At 35.8% G+C, this 17,434-nt stretch overlaps 2 protein-coding genes and 1 long non-coding RNA gene across 3 annotated transcripts; 1 reads left to right on the top strand and 2 right to left on the bottom strand.

Annotated features, from left to right (window-relative positions):
* Nucleotides 1–1,628: 1,628 nt before the first annotated feature.
* Nucleotides 1,629–2,248, bottom strand: LOC138403456 (uncharacterized). Its single transcript, XR_011237718.1, has 2 exons — nt 2,009–2,248; nt 1,629–1,768 (listed from the first exon to the last, which is right to left on the bottom strand). It is a non-coding gene; the product is annotated as an uncharacterized lncRNA (long non-coding RNA).
* Nucleotides 2,249–3,286: 1,038 nt separating this feature from the next.
* LOC138403433 (uncharacterized) lies at nt 3,287–4,153 on the top strand. Its single transcript, XM_069503928.1, has one exon. It carries the CDS (start codon nt 3,287–3,289, stop codon nt 4,151–4,153), a length of 867 nt encoding a protein of 288 aa, XP_069360029.1.
* An 11,222-nt stretch (nt 4,154–15,375) lies between these two features.
* LOC138403443 (uncharacterized) lies at nt 15,376–17,157 on the bottom strand. Its single transcript, XM_069504014.1, has 2 exons — nt 17,055–17,157; nt 15,376–16,975 (listed from the first exon to the last, which is right to left on the bottom strand). Exon 2 carries the CDS (start codon nt 16,890–16,892, stop codon nt 15,756–15,758), a length of 1,137 nt encoding a protein of 378 aa, XP_069360115.1. The 5' UTR covers nt 16,893–16,975; nt 17,055–17,157; the 3' UTR covers nt 15,376–15,755.
* Nucleotides 17,158–17,434: the final 277 nt, after the last annotated feature.

Below are 17,434 nucleotides of genomic sequence, written 5' to 3'. Positions count from 1 at the left end.
CTAGAATTGATTACTAAAGAGAATGATTAAAAAAACCGGCCAAGTGCGAGTCAGGCTCGCGCAATGAGGGCTCCGTACTAAAGTCGCATTTTTTCGACATTTTGCAGGATAATTCAAAAACTATGATACATAAAAATAAATAAAAATCTGTTTTAGAATGCACAGGTGAAGACCTTTCATATGATACCCCACTTGATATAGTTGTCTTACTTAGAAAATTGAAAATACTAATTATTAGTTCATGACCACAATTTAATTTTTTTTTGTGTGATGGAACCACAAATTCACGGTTTCCAGATTTTTCCCCAAATGTCAGCTATAAGATCTACCTACCTGCCAAATTTCATGAATCTAGGTCAACGGGAAGTACCCTGTAGGTTTCTTGACAGACCGACAGACAGACAGACAGACAGCTCAAACTACTGGACGGATCGGACTGAAATTTGGCATTCAGATAGCTATTATGACGTAGACATCCACTAAGAAAGGATTTTTGATAATTCAACCCCTAAGGGGGTGAAATATGGGTTTGAAATTTGTGTAGTCCACGCGGACGAAGTTGCGAGCATAAGCTAGTAGGTATAAAATAAATTTTTCTTCCCAACTTTGAAAGGGCATCATGTTTAAAAAAAAACATTTCATTCAATTCATATCGTTTCAAAGATCATTTGTCTATTCTATTCTAAAAACTTTCTAAAAACTAGTTTTTTTTCTATTCTTAAAAGCTTTAGTGAGTCGCGAGCATTTAATTAGTATATAGAATTATACCTGAGTACTCGATTCCATTTACTTTAAATTGAACGCAGTCCATAATCACTTGCGATGAAGACTTAAATGAAGAATTGTGTTCTTATTAACATAAGTATCAACAACTTATCGTCCCTATGTTATCACACTCAATTATTGTGTCTGTGACCAATGATATTAGAAGAAAAATAGGTAGATAGGTTACTTATATCAAATTCGATGTTTATTAATGGCACGCTGCGTCAGCGCCGAAAGACTCAACACACATAAACGCATAGATAGTATTTTAACCTCACACAACAGAGAGTAAAGGACGGTGAACTGATAACCTCAGCTTCAGTTGCGCACGAAAAAGAGACGGTTATATTTTGCACTACCTCGTCCTGCACAGAAGAGTGGAAGAAGGACGGATATATGCCTAATAATGCGAGCGTAAAAGAGACGGGACGAGACGGTAAACTAGAAACTCCAAAGAAAAAAAAACAGTAAAGTCTTTTCGGCTAATGCCGATTTATGCCTACACTGTAGTTGTATAGTAAAATAAAAACCTTATACTGTGGTATTTAATATATTACGAACTAGCTTTTTCCCGCGGTTCCGCTCGTTTTTAGGGTTCCGTGCCCAAGGGGTGCCAACGGGACCCTATTACTAAGCCTCCGCTGTCTGTACGTCCATCTGTCAGCGGGCTGTATCTCGTAAGCCGTAATAGGTAGACAGTTGAAATTTTCACAGAATGTATTTCTATTGCCGCTATAATAAAAATAATAAAAATTAAATTAAATTAAATAAAGGGGGCTCCCATACATGGAAAAGAAGTCGAAATAAAATTACTAAATTTTACGCGGACGAAGCCGCGGGAAGGTAGGTAAAGGAATAAAATGTGAAATGAAAATATTTTTTATTTTTGAAAATATTTACTATTACACAATCTACATACCCATAGCCAAAATTCCCTCATTGTATGAAGAGACCCAGCAGTGGACCGTAAAAAGATGTTAGACCATAGTTAATTTATCCTTCCCTAAAACAGGAAATATGCACACTATTTGAATTGTCAATACTCAGAAGAGACCTATCTGTTTATTTTATATTCTTTGATCGGAAACTTTAAAATACGTACAACGATAACTTGATACGTACTTATGGCATGTGACATAAGGTACAAATTGCAATGAGTTGCATTTTACACGAACGTGCACGAGTTTGTTATTGTTAAATAAGTGAAAAATACGAATTATATAAAAGAAATAGTTTTACTTACGAATGAAATGTGATTCCTTGACTTTTGGAAACCTTGCTTGTGTAGTTTGTGCGGAATCTCATCACACACGACGGCATTTTCGGTTGTTTTGGGAGACGAAAACAAAATACACATTACTATCAACGACGTCATCGATAGCGCGACGCCAGCGGGCGACTGAGCTCAGGTTTGCTAATTAGCTTAGTTTTAACGTGCCACTTGCGGTCCGCGTATAACGTATCTACCTATTTTCTTCTAATATCATTGGTTTTACCATCTAAAAATTAAATTTAGAAATGTCAAACTGCTTCTGTCCTTTTCAGATTACAATAGTAAGAAGAGGGTTCGAATACTCTAAAATTAGGTTGTGCTTAGAATCGGTGCCTACCATTTTAAATGTCGCTGAATAAATGTATTTTATATAAGACAGCACTCAATGAAAAGAGTACACGGTCATAAAGTGGTAGAAATACGGGGATTAGAGTAGGTACCGTACGTAGTAGGAGAGACTCGTATAAAAGTGGTTTTATATGGAGTGCCGGAACTGCTAGTACTTTGCGAGTTAAGGCCATATTACACCGGGATGCCACGGTCACGTGATATCGCCAGGACAACAAAAATCGTCACGTACGTCGCCAGTGTGAACCCATACTAATGCTCATTATCCTCATAAACTAGCTGTTGCCCGTGGCTTCACCCGCGTGGATTTAGGTTTGAAAGTAGCCTATGTTACTTCTTGGTTAATCCTCTACGTGTCTGTGAAAGTTCCGTCATAATATGTTCCGAAGATTAGCCCGTTCAAACAGACAGACAGACAAAACTTTTAAAAACGTGTGATTCGGTTATGGTACAGTTCAAATAACCATAATTATGAGCTTTATTTGAGGTAGTTATTTCGAAATTAGGTACAGATAGACACTTCAATTTTATTTATTAGAGTACCTATAGATGAGAAAGTATATTTTTTGTTGGATTGTTGGTATATTGGTTTGTTGGTTTGTCCTTCAATCACGTCGCAACAAAGCAACGGATTGAGGTAATTTTTTGAATGGTAAGAGTTAAAGATCTGGAGAGTGACATAGGCTACTTTTTATCCCGGAAATCAAAGAGTTCTCATGGAAAACCTGAATCAATCTCCCCTCCTACTTATTAACTACTCAATAAAAAAAATATATATATTTGTCGTTTACGCCTTGTGACGTCATTAAACGCCTTCCGTACAGAGCGGGACGTACTAATAATAAATTATGTCAAAAATTAATACAAATCATCATTTTTATTTAATTATTCTCTTTAATAATGAATTCTAGAACCATAAACTACCCCTATATAAAACATCACATGAATTCTATTAGTACAGTCCAAGACCCTATTTACACCAAGATAAAACCGCCTGCTCGGTTGCTCGCTATTTACACCAAGATAAAACCGCCTGCTCGGTTGCTCGCTATTTACACCAAGATAAAACCGCCTGCTCGGTTGCTCGCTATTTACACCAAGATAAAACCGCCTGCTCGGTTGCTCGCTATTTACACCAAGATAAAACCGCCTGCTCGATTGCTCGCTATTTACACCAAGATAAAACCGCCTGCTCGGTTGCTCGCTATTTACACCAAGATAAAACCGCCTGTTCGGTTGCTCGCTATTTACACCAAGATAAAACCGCCTACTCGGTTGCTCGCTATTTACACCAAGATAAAACCGCCTGCTCGGTTGCTCGCTATTTACACCAAGATAAAACCGCCTGCTCGGTTGCTCGCTATTTACACCAAGATAAAACCGCCTGCTCGGTTGCTCGCTATTTACACCAAGATAAAACCGCCTGCTCGGTTGCTCGCTATTTACACCAAGATAAAACCGCCTGCTCGGTTGCTCGCTATTTACACCAAGATAAAACCGCCTGCTCGATTGCTCGCTATTTACACCAAGATAAAACCGCCTGCTCGGTTGCTCGCTATTTACACCAAGATAAAACCGCCTGTTCGGTTGCTCGCTATTTACACCAAGATAAAACCGCCTACTCGGTTGCTCGCTATTTACACCAAGATAAAACCGCCTGCTCGGTTGCTCGCTATTTACACCAAGATAAAACCGCCTGCTCGGTTGCTCGCTATTTACACCAAGATAAAACCGCCTGCTCGGTGCTCGCTATTTACACCAAGATAAAACCGCCTGTTCGGTTGCTCTCTATCATAATTTAAAAAAATAAGACCTGACACCAGTTAGGTACGTACAACTCTATCAACAATGTAACAGATAGGTAATAAAATAATTCATATTAGCAACAGTGTGATTTAATTAACCGAACTGCTAGTTGATTCTCTAACTCAGTGTCTAACACTAAATGATAGTCACCGAGGTTGGTTAGTTCTACATTGCTGCTTCACTGGGTGATATTAAAATATTTTTCGTTGAAAACCTTCAACGGATTCAAAAATGAGCTTCGCGCCGTGCCTATCATTCAGTATTAGAAACTGAGTTAGCAAATCACCCTGCTGCTTGCAAAAAACCAGTCAGTTGCGAGTCGGACTCGCTCACTAAGGGTTCCGTACCATCGAACAAGAAATAACACTTTTTTTCATGGCATGACATTTTGTACGATAAATCAAAAACGATTACGGGTAAAAATAAAGAAAACCCTGTTTTAGAATGTACAGGCAAAGCCCTTCCATATGGTACCCACCATTAACCATTTGGTTATTACCTAATCTTACTTTGAAAGTTGAAAATACTAATTATTTGCAACACATTTTAATTTTTTTTCGCGATGTAACCACAAATTCATGGTTTTTGGATTTTTTCTCTTACGTATGCTAGAAAACCTATCTACGAAAGTAATGTACATCGACCTTTAGAAGGGGATCGCAAATTTGCAGAGCACCGTCGTTGTCTGTCGTTGAGACCGACACAACGTCATAATATAGGTAGGTATGTGTGACAGAGACAACGCTCTACAAAGCCGAAGTGTCATTCTAAAGGCCGATGTACATTACTTTCGGCCGCGTACATACCTACTCGTCAGACTTCATGATTCTAGGTCAACGGGAAGTACCCTCTAGGTTTCTTGACAGACAGACAGACAGACAACGAAGTGATCCTATAACGGTTCTGTTTTTCCTTTTAAAGTACGGAAACCTAAAAATGAATATCAGTTATGCGTGTAAGATATTGAATAAGACAATGTAAAGAACGCCACGCGAACTAACCAGTACCCGTAGTACAAGATTTTACGTCTCACCAAACGAAACCAAATTCGAGAGTCGAAATACTTCCGCGTTACAGTAAACTGGATCTTAAATGCCTTGTCTTAAAGCTCAAGTTTGTCTACACTTCTACAGCCAGCGCTCCAAGCGGAAACATTGTGAAATTAAAATCAGTGGCATTGAATATTTGACTTCAATTCAAGGCTGTTTAGGTCCATTTTACTGTAACGCGGAAGTATTTCGACTCTCGAATTTGGTTTCGTTTGGTGAGACGTAAAATCTTGTACTACGGGTACTGTTCTAAAAAGTGACGACGATTGCGTTCGTGTAACACGCATGCGCAAATTAATGCACATAGTTTTCAGAGCCTATAGCTCAACGGTTGAGAGGCGGATTGAATTCCGAAAGGTCGCCGGTTCAAACCCCACCCGTTGCACTATTGTCGTACCTACTTACCTACTTTGTCTGGTGGGAGGCTTCGACCATGGCTAGTTACCACCCTACCGGCAAAGCCGTGCCGCCAAGCGATTTAGCGTTCCGGTACGATGCCGTGTAGAAACCAAAGGGGCATGGGTTTACTAAAAACTGCCATACCCCTTCCAGGTTAGCCCGCTTCGATCTTAGACTGCATCGTCACTCACCACCAGGTGAGATTGCAGTCAAGGGCTAACTTGTATCTGAATTTAAAGTAAACCGGCCAAGTGCGAGTCAGACTCCCGCAGTGAGGGTTCCATACTACAGTCGTATTTTTTCGACATTTTGCAGGATAATTAAAAAACTATGATACATAAAAATAAATAAAAATCTGTTTTAGAATGCACAGGAATTTTTTACCCCCCTTGATATAGTTATCTTACTTAGAAAATTGAAAATACTAATTATTAGTTCATGACCACAATTTAATTTATTTTGAGTGATGTAACCACAAATTCACGGTTTTCAGATTTTTCCCCAAATGTCAGCTATAAGATCTACCTACCTGCTAAATTTCATGACTCTAGGTCAACGGAAAGTACTCTGTAGGTTTCTTGACAGACCGTCAACAAAGTGCTCCTATAAGGGTTCCGTTTTTCCTTTTGAGGTACGGAACCCTAAAAACCACTTTACTGCTTACGCCTTGTGTGTCCAACCCCTAAATATATAAAGTATCGTCCAAGCTCAGCGTTAGAATATAATCTGTTGGAACTGGCTGTAAACTAAATTGTTTATATTTAAATATATTCTTATTCCTATTTTTTTCTAAAATCCTTTGTTTTACGTTCGATGACTTTTTAACTCACTTCAAATATATATCTCAAACAGGACGTCCAAATTTTTCCTTTTACTGATATTTTTCCTATAAATTCTAAATATCCCAACACGTTATCAGCACGAAGCTCTAGGTGGAAAAATAAAAGTGGAAAAGTGGTATTAATTGTCCATAGTTGCTTTATTTGTTGCGAATAAGAAAAATAGTTTTTTTTTTTTATATTTTTTCTTTTTCAAATGTCGCAAGCAAGCGGAGATTTAAGTAGTAACAAGATGTTACATTCTTCGTCAGTTCCTCCGTTTAGTCTCAAAAATAGAGAAGGATATCCAACTTGGAAATTTAAAATGCAAAATTATTTGGTACATGAGGACCTTTGGTTTCCTATAGTTGGGTATCCAGAAGGAGATACGACCGCTGCATCAATTAAGATAAGGAATGACGCTAAGGCTCTGGCTAAAATATGCTTAACATTAGACGGTGTAGCTATTACACACGTAAGACGTGCAAAAACTGCAGCCGAAGCATGGGAAGCCCTGAAGGCAGCTTTTGAGGATAAAGGTATGGGCCGAAGGCTAGCCTTAGAGCGTAAGCTTTATAGATTAAGTTTTTCAGACTTTGAAAATATTGAACAATATATAGATGCAGTTCTGTCAACGGCACAAGACCTAGCTGACATAGACAAAGTAATAGAAGACAAATCGATTGCAGCTATATTACTAGGAGGTCTCACATCGAAATATGAGCCATTGATTATGGCACTTGAAAACTGCAACATCGATATTACTTCCGATTTGGTCAAAACAAAACTATTAAATGAAATGTCTAAAAATGACACCATACCAACAAATACAGTTTTCCAGGCCAAAGGAATGAAATCCAAACCAAATAAAATGATTATTTGCTATGACTGTAACGTGCCAGGGCATAAACGCCCAGATTGTCCTCAGCGACGTAATAAAGATAAAATAAGTGTAGCAAATGAGGTCATGGATTCGGTCACAGCACTTACTGCTAATTTTTCAAATAAGGATGTTTGGTACGTAGATTCTGGAGCTACAAAACATATGACTTTCAGAAAAGATTGGTTTCGGGACATTAGGTCAATGAATACTGGAAATATAACTGTTGCAAATGGTGAAAGCGTTAAATGCTGTGGAATAGGAAATATTTCTATTAAGACACCTGGTGATGTAGTAAAAACAATAAGTGATGTTGCCCTAGTACCAGATTTAAAGGCTAATTTACTATCTGTACAGAAAGTTATTGATAAAGGTTTTGTATGTGTTTTCGACAAAAGAGGATGTAGTTTTTATAAAAATGATACTTTTTGTGTTTCAGGTGATTCTGTCCTTCATGCTTCGCCCTGTGGTGGACTGTACATAGTTGATGGTACTGTTAATATTCCACCTAAGATGAATAGTGAAAATATTGCGTATGAGGTGCACTCTGACTGTCTGAGCAAGTATCAGCTCTGGCATAAACGGTTAGGACACTTATGTCGCATAGGCATGAATCAATTGAAGAATCATCAGGTAGGAGTAGATTTTACTAAGGTTGATAAAAATAGTTGCATCGCTTGCGTAAAAGGCAAACAAGCCAGAAAACCGTTTAAAAACGTAGCGTATAATAGGGCGTCATCACCTTTAGAACTAATCCATAGTGATTTATGTGGACCAATGTCCACGACATCTTTTCAAGGAAACGTTTATGTTTTAACTTTCATAGATGATTATACTCGCAAGATTTTTCCTTATTTTTTATCTTCTAAAACTGAGGTAAAGAATAAATTTTTATTATTTCGAGCTCTAGTTGAAAAACAATTAGGTTTTCAAATAAAGGCTCTTAGAACCGATGGAGGAAAAGAATATGTAAATAAAGAGTTTTCTGATTACCTTTCTTCGAATGGGATTGAGCACCAAGTAACAACGCCTTATAGCCCACAGCAAAATGGAGTTGCTGAACGCACTAATCGTACAATAACAGAGAAGGCGAGATCAATGTTGGCTGAAAGCTCACTATCTAAAGCATACTGGCAAGATGCTTTCCAAGTTGCTGTTTATTTGAAGAATAGGTCCCCTCATCGAGCTTTGAGTGGCAAAATACCTTATGATAAGTGGAGTGGTCGGAAAAGTGATCTAAGTCACTTAAGAGTATTTGGATGTAGAGCTCTAGTTCATGTACCTTCATGTCAAAGAAGGAAACTAGATTTAAAAGCAGAGGAAGCAATTTTCGTTGGCTACTCGGAAGATCCTAATACTTATGTTTTTCGGGATCCTGCAAATACAAGACGTATTATGAAGTCAAGAGATGCAAATTTTTTTGAGAATTGTTTTACACCTTTAAAGGAAAATGCATCAGAACCTATAGTTCAAAATACGGAGTCAGTATTACTATTCGAAGAACATAGTGAACCTGGTGATGATCAATTTTATGATTGTGTTGATTGTTGTAGTCCAGAAGGAGAATCATCTGTTCCTGTGAACATAGATAAAAAGTCTTCTTGTACTGAACAAACGCAAGTAAGTAATGAACCCAGATACCCATCTAGAAATAGAAAGCCACCTGAATTTTTAACTTATCAGGTCTCTACTGATGTTGATTCGGGTGAACCAACAAACTATTCTGAAGCTATACATTCGGAAGATGGTGAAAAATGGGATTTAGCAATGACTGATGAATACAATTCACTTATGAAGTTAAGTACCTGGGAGTTAGTAGACAGACCAAATAAAAAGGTTATTCCCTGCAAATGGGTTTATAAGCAAAAGAAGGATGCTTATGGTAATATAACCAAGTATAAGGCAAGGCTAGTGGTCAAAGGTTTTAATCAAACAAGAGATATAGATTATCATGAGACGTTTGCGCCTGTGATTCGTCATTCTTCCCTGCGTACTTTGTTTGCATTGGCAGCAGAAGAAGATTTTAAAATGAGACATCTGGATGTTGATACAGCTTTTCTTTATGGAGATTTGGAAGAAGAAGTATTTATGGAACAACCTCTTGGTTTTTCTGTGAAAGGCCAAGAAGACAGGGTTTGCCGGCTTCGCAAATCTCTATATGGTCTAAAACAGGCACCTCGTGCTTGGAACAAAAAATTGAATGAAGTACTTTCAAAAATAGGTTTTGTAGGAACTTCTTCTGAGCCTTGTGTATTTACGAAACTTTTTGGTGATGAACTTGTTATTTTGGGTGTCTACGTGGATGACATAATTGTCTTTTATAATTCTGACGTGACGTTTGATATTGTTAAAAATGACTTGTCAAGTTATTTTAGTTTGAAAGATCTTGGCAATTTGAAGTCTTATTTAGGATTACAAATAGAAAGGAATCAAGATTACATAAAAGTTAGTCAATCAAATTATATATTGTCCATATTGGACAAATTTAATATGAGTGAATGTAAGTCTGCTCGTACTCCTTTAGCTCACAGCAAATTAGAACGAAACGTTAGAGGTGAGTCATTGCTGCTGCCTTACAGAAATCTAATAGGATGCCTTATGTTCTTGGCAGTCAATACACGTCCTGATATAGCATTTGCGACGAGCTACTTAAGCCAATTTAATACGTGTTTTTCAACGGAACATTGGAAAGCAGCAAAAAGGATTCTTCAATACCTGAAGGGTACACTAGAGTATTCCTTAATATATAGGAAAACTGGAAAGCCGTTAACAGGGTATGCAGATGCTGATTGGGCAAATTGTCCAATTGACAGAAAGTCTTACACGGGCTATGTCTTTAAATTAGCTGGTGGACCAGTGTCTTGGGAATCAAAGAAACAACCAACTGTTGCTCTGTCATCCACTGAAGCTGAGTACATGGCTCTTACTGCAGCAACTAAAGAAGCCTGTTATTTACGTAAATTTATAGAGGATATTACGGGTAAGATATCTACAATTAAGATATTGTCAGATAGTCAGAGTGCACTAAACTTAGCTCACAATCCTGTGCACCATAGCAGGACGAAGCATATTGACACTCGTTTTCATTTTATACGAGAAAAAGTTAGTAATAATACAATTATTTTAGACTATATGAAAAGTTGTGATATACCCGCAGATATTCTTACCAAACCACTGGGGCCTATCGCAACTAGTAGAATTATAGGTAGTTTAGGTCTTAGTTAGTTTTTTCTTGTTCCTGTGTGTTAATATGTTATGTTAAGTTTTTTTTTTGTAAGACAATTTAGTTTAAAGGGGGATGTTGGAACTGGCTGTAAACTAAATTGTTTATATTTAAATATATTCTTATTCCTATTTTTTTCTAAAATCCTTTGTTTTACGTTCGATGACTTTTTAACTCACTTCAAATATATATCTCAAACAGGACGTCCAAATTTTTCCTTTTACTGATATTTTTCCTATAAATTCTAAATATCCCAACATAATCGATATTGAAAGTTTAATGCAAACTATAATATTTAACGAACCCTCTTGCCGGCCGCAGCTAAACTCCTTAATGGCCTGTGGGAGAGCTTGCTGTCCTAAAAGGTATACCACTTGCTTGTCTATAGGTAGGTAGGGACATTATCCTAATGGTTTCCTGTGACGTAGGGAATCATCAATAAAATATTATGTACAACGGTCGCAGGGAACAAGCACTTTCATAGAAAAACGGGTTTTTAAACCGACTTCCAAAAAGGAGGTGGTTCTCAATACGGCCCGTTTTTTTTTCGACTTTTTTTTTATGTATGTAGGTACATCGATTTTTTTCCAGGTTTCTGAACTGATTTGCAACTTTTTTTTTAATCAACAGAGAATGTTTCGGTGGTGGTACCATAAAAAATTTCTGTAGAGCATTTGTAACGATCATTTTAAAAATCACGAAGTTATTGTATTCAAATCCATACTAATATTATAAATGTGAAAGTGTGTATGTCCGTCTGTCTGTCTGCTAACTTATCACGGCCCAACTGTTTAACCGATTTTGATGAAATTTGGTACAGAGAGAGCTTTCATCACGAAAATTGACATAGGCAACTTTTTATCCCGGGAAATCAAAGAGTTCCCACGGGATTTTTAAAAAACCTAAATCTATGCGGACGAAGTCGCGGGCATCCTCTAGTATACAATAATCGTCGTAAACATTGTCGTAATCTTTAATCTTAATCTGACTCTAATTTAATTTAATTTAATTTTTAGGGTTCCGTACCGCAAAAGGAAAAACGGAACCCTTTATTGATCACTTTTGATGATAAGATCACTTTGTTGTCTGTCTGTCGGTCTGTCTGTCTGTCTGTCAAGAAACCTACAGGGTACTTCCCGTTGACTTAGAATCATAAAATTTGGCAGGTAGGTAGGTCTTATAGCTGGCATTAGGGGAAAAATCTGAAAACCGTGAATTTGGTTTTACATTAAACAAAAAAATTTAAATTGTGGTCATAAACTAATATTTAGTATTTTCAATTTTCGAAGTAAGATAACTATATCAAGTAGGGTATCATAAAACAGATTTTTATTTATTTTTATGCAACATAGTATGTATGTATGTATGTATATACTTTATTGCACCACAGAAACACAAATGACAGGTTACAAAAAGAAATCTTAATAAGTAGGTACAAAAAGGCGGTCTTATCGCTAAATAGCGATCTCTTCCAGACAACCTTAACGCTAGGGAAAAAACGAACAAATGGACAATGGGAGGTGGTGTAAAATAAACCTAAATACCAATAGCTAAATAAACTAAACCATATAATAAGAATATAAAATACATATTGTTAATACACTAATACATACAAATAAAGTATAATAGACATACATAAAATTACATAGATATATATAATGTGTTTATAAACACTCTTGTGAAATAAAAGATCTTGCGTTGCTCTGTAAAGAGTATTATGTTTTATTAACGACCTGACATTTTACCAAACACATAAGTTGTTAAAGATTATCTTACCTGTAAAGAGAAACAACAATTGAAGCTATTATTTCACTGTTATTAGGTATTGTTTAAACTTTAAATTCTAATTTTATATTATAATTCGAAATTCACTCGCACAGCTAACGTTTTAATAAAATAACAACCTGACAGTTGACACTTGACAGCTCTCTCGGGTCAATGCGCGGCAGATTCAAATTATGTGATCATAGACATAGATAAGTGATGACATTGACATAGACAAATAAATGAAGAGAAATAAATGGGCTTCCTAAGGTCATTTATATCTCCCCCCCCAGCCGTCGTCAATTCAACACTGGAACCAATTTTGTTATGTGGAATAGGTTTGATTCACACTTCTTATGTCCTGTGTTTATTTTGTAGACTGAGGTTGAAATTTTTTCTAAGACCTCATACGGGCCAATTTTTAACTCATCTAGTTTTTTCCTGTTCAAACGGTTACCATTTTCAACATATACTAAGTCTCCTACTTTTAATTCACATGTTCTCCTGTTCTTGTCAAAGTATTGTTTATTATAATTGTGCGATTTTAAAGTGTTTTCCAATGCGGTTTTTCTATCCTTCAATAAATCATTACGGATTTTATCTTGTTTCAATTCTTCTGGTAGTATATCAACATTTTTTCCTTCCAATAGATATTTTGGTGAAAATCCTGTTACAGTATGTTCCGTTTCATTATACTTTTTGTGCATTCATGAGCAATAGTTGTCCAAGCTAATTTATCTTTCCTTTCATTTATCTTACATCTTATTTTATTTGTCAGTGTTTGATTTAATCTTTCATTCAGACCATTAGAAAATGGTGAATTCACTGCAGTAAAGATGATAGGTATATTCTCTTTGTCTAAGAAATTTTTAAAATCCTTTGAATTGATGCCGGGATATTGATCAGATAAAATTAAGCCAATTTTATTTTCACGTGTTACCTTTTGGACCAACCTTATAAAATCATTGGCATTTTGGGTTTTCGAAGTCAAAATATAAGCATATCTCGAAAAGTGGTCTACTAGGAGGTGTAAATATGTCTTTGTAGAACGTGAGCCACTAAATCCACCAATAGTATCTATAGACATTATTTCAAAAGGATAAGTAGCCGGACCTAAGTGAGACATTAGTCCAAAATTATATTTCCCTCTAGATTTGTTTTTTATACAGATTTCACAGTTGTCACAAATTTTTTTGATATTATATGTTAAATTTTTTGCTGTATAGAATGGATTAATTTTCCTTTTCATCTGTTGTATCCCAATATGACAGTACATATAATGTATTTTCTGTATAAATTTTTTACTAAATTCCTCAGTTAGTATTATCTTTTCCCTTTTCCCATCCTTACGATAGTATATGTTATCTTTTAATGTTACTTTATATTTATTCTGGTTTATATCTTGATTCCTTTTTTGATCATTTTGTATATCCTCTAGTTGAATCAAGTTTATAATTTTTAAAATTTCATCTTGATTTTCCCATGGGTCTAATACTGCATTTCTGCTTAAGCTATCTGCTTCCACATTGTATTTTCCTGGAGAGTATTCTATCTCAAAGTTGAACTGTGATAGGTAATACGTTAAGTCTCCTAGTTCCTCATCTGTTCTTGCCTTTATGTTCATTTTCTCTAAAGGTTTATGATCAGTGAAAACCTTGAATCTTTTTCCTATAAGCCAGTATTGCCAGTATTTTACTGCTTCCTTTATTGCTAAACATTCTAGATAAATGGCTTTTTTCTTTTTTTTGTGTGTCATTTAATTTTCTTGAAAAATATGCACATGGTTTTTCTTCTCCACTGTGTTGAGGTTGCTTCAAAACAGCAGCGATACCTTGTATACTAGCGTCTGTATATATATGTATCGGGAGATTAGGGTCAAAGATCGCTAAAATAGGTTGCGAACAAAGTAATTTTTTTATTGTCTCAAAAGACTCTTGACATTCTCCTGACCAAATAAATTTTTGTCCTTTTCTTAACAAATTATGTAATGGATCTAATATTATTGATATTTTTGGCACATATTTCCCATAAAAGTTTATCTTCCCTAGAAACTGTCTAACATTTTTCTGGGTTTTCGGAACAGGGAAATTCTTTATAGCAATTAAGTTATCTTTCAGTGGAGTGACTGTATTATTCTTGATAATATGGCCCAAATATTTTACTGAGTCTTGTGCAAAGTTACATTTTGAGAATTTTAATCTAAAGCCTTCTTCTAATATTGCTTCCAGCAAAAGTGATAAGTGCTTGATGTGGTCTGAAAATGTCTCAGAAAATACCAAAATATCATCAATGTAGTTTACAGTGAAATCTGATAGTCTGTGTTTCCGTATAATACTACTCAATATTCTTTGAAAAATTGCAGGTGATGTTTTTAAACCGAATGGTAAGCATGTCCATTGGTAATGCCCATCCTGGGTAACAAATGCTGTTTTTTCCCTGTCTTCGATCTTCAAAGGAATGGACCAGAAGGCTGAATTTATATCTAGTGTTGAGAAGTATTTACACTTTGCAGTCTTTACCATCAAGTCTTCTATAAGTGGAAACGGCTGCGCTTGAGGAACCACAATTTTATTTAATTCACGAAAATCTATACATAGTCTTGATCTTTTCCCTTCTTCTTTTTTATAGGCCAGTGTTACTGGCGCAGCAAAAGGACTGCAGGACTCTTCAATTAGGTTCTCCTGTAATAACTTAGATACTTGCTGTTCAATTTCTTTTTTGTCTTCAATAGTGCACCTATAAGGTCTTTTACTACAGTATTTATCAATTAATAAATCAATATGTGCTTCATAGCCTTTCACAGTGCCTATATCATATTTATCCTTAGCAAAAAGAGGTTTATATTTGCATATTAAATCCTCTATCTCTGCCTGCTTTTGAACATCCAGATGATTGACAGAAATAATGAAACTAGTCTCTTCTACATGTTCATTGAAGTTTATTGTATATTTATCCTTAGTTTTATTCAGGACCTCCACATTTTTAATATAATTTTCCTCAATCTTACTATTTGAAATGTCCGATGGTATTTTTTTGGTTTTTAGGCTTACTTCTTCTTTATTATTATCTATTTTGAGGTTGATTGTACCCTGAGTAATTTCTAACTTCTCATTTTGAATCAGATGAAATTCTTTTATGCAGTCCAGACCAACTAAAAAGTCATAATCAAAGTTTTCTTCATCAATCACAAAAACATTAGCTTTTTTTTCCATTTCAAAAATCTTTATCTTTAATGTTACTATTCCTTTAGTTTTTTTCACGCCATTAATCGTTTTTAAGTTTGCATTTTCAATTGCAATATTATTGTTATTAGGTTTCAAAGATAGTAATCTAGAATTTATTAAAGAAACGTTTGATCCAGAGTCATAAATCCCTGTTATTTCTAAGGAATCATTTAATAACAATTTAATTTTGATTAATGGCGGGATCACTAGTTTTTTGGATTTATTTCGTTTAATTCTGTTTCTAACTCTGAATTATTAACTGTTTTTATCTGATCTCTTTTTTGTTTATCATTATTTTTGTTTTTATACCAACACAAAGATTCGGAGTGATACCGGTTGCCTTTGTTTTCTTTCTCACAAATTCTGCATGGTTTGTAACTTCCATCTCGGTCTTTAATTTTATTTTCTAAACCTTTCATTTTTATTCCCGAATTCTTTTTATTCACTAGATGTTCCAAGCCCCTGATATTATTAAACAAATCCTTAGTCTCCTTTAAGCTAGTTCTATTGATTTTGTCTGCAATAAAATTTGGGAGCCCGGTGGCAATTAAATCAATTAACGTGGTATTATCCATTGATTTATTAACTTCTAATAAAAGTTTTTCCTTTTTCAAAGCATATTCCAGTAATGATCCTTGTCTATATTTGAATAGCATTGCATATCTCACTGGCGACCATCCCCTGTCTGCGTAAGTTTCACAGAAGTTTTCCTTCCACGTTGACCATTCCGAGTTTACTGTACATTTTATGAGTCTTGAACTGTACCAATCGAGGCATGAATCTTCTAAGAATAATCTCAAGGCCTCAATTTTCTTAGTGTCTTCTTCTATACCAACACGAATACATTCTGATTCAAAAATAGCCATCCATTGTGATACATTTGACATCTTATTATTGAATTTCTCTAATACAATTTTTTCTGTCAGCTTTTTTATATTGTCGGACTTCGATGAATTCTTTTTTTCAGCAAAATTCTCTAAGATTCTCGTCAAAGCCTCTTCTGAAATTCCAGAAGTAGAGGGCAGTGTCCGCGTTTCTTGTGTTGATTCCTCTAGCAAATATCCTTTAAACTGCATGTTTCCATCTTCATCTATGTAGGTACCACATATCTCTGGTGTTAGTGTAAACCAAACTTGTCTTCTATCATTTCTCTTTTGTAGTGTGGTTTTTACTTTTTGAAATGTTTGAGTTTTTATCAATGTGTCGTGCAGTTTTGCTGGTTGGAATTCTTCCGGCATTAAGAAGGTACGATTATTATTAGTTATTGATGTTAAGCAGATGACATTTGATTTCGGATCATCCATCGATTTTTTTACAACAAATTCCAATCTTAACTTCTCCATGTTCTTGCAAAAAATAGCTATAGAATTGTTGTTTTATAATGTGTTTATAAACACTCTTGTGAAATAAAAGATCTTGCGTTGCTCTGTAAAGAGTATTATGTTTTATTAACGACCTGACATTTTACAAGAACCAAACACATAAGTTGTTAAAGATTATCTTACCTGTAAAGAGAAACAACAATTGAAGCTATTATTTCACTGTTATTAGGTATTGTTTAAACTTTAAATTCTAATTTTATATTATAATTCGAAATTCACTCGCACAGCTTGTGACAAGGTGTCACAAACAGTCAGCTGCCCGCGCGCCGAGTACGCGCGGAAGCATCTTGAATGTTCCACGACCGAACACACCACCGACCTCCGCCGATCTCCGCCGAGCGATCACACCACCGAGTAGGCCACGCCCCCCAGACTATAAATAGGGCAACGTCCACGAGTTCACGACAGTCTCTCAGCGCCTTCGCCCACTGCGGCCGGTGTGATTTCTCGCTGCTCGGCCAGGGTGAAGAGGTTGAGAGACTCCGGTAGCATCCAGCACCGTC

Source organism: Maniola hyperantus, chromosome 16 (genome assembly GCF_902806685.2).
Source record: "Maniola hyperantus chromosome 16, iAphHyp1.2, whole genome shotgun sequence".
Classification (NCBI taxonomy): Eukaryota; Metazoa; Arthropoda; class Insecta; order Lepidoptera; family Nymphalidae; genus Maniola; species Maniola hyperantus.
This window is presented reverse-complemented; position numbering and strand designations above follow the sequence as displayed.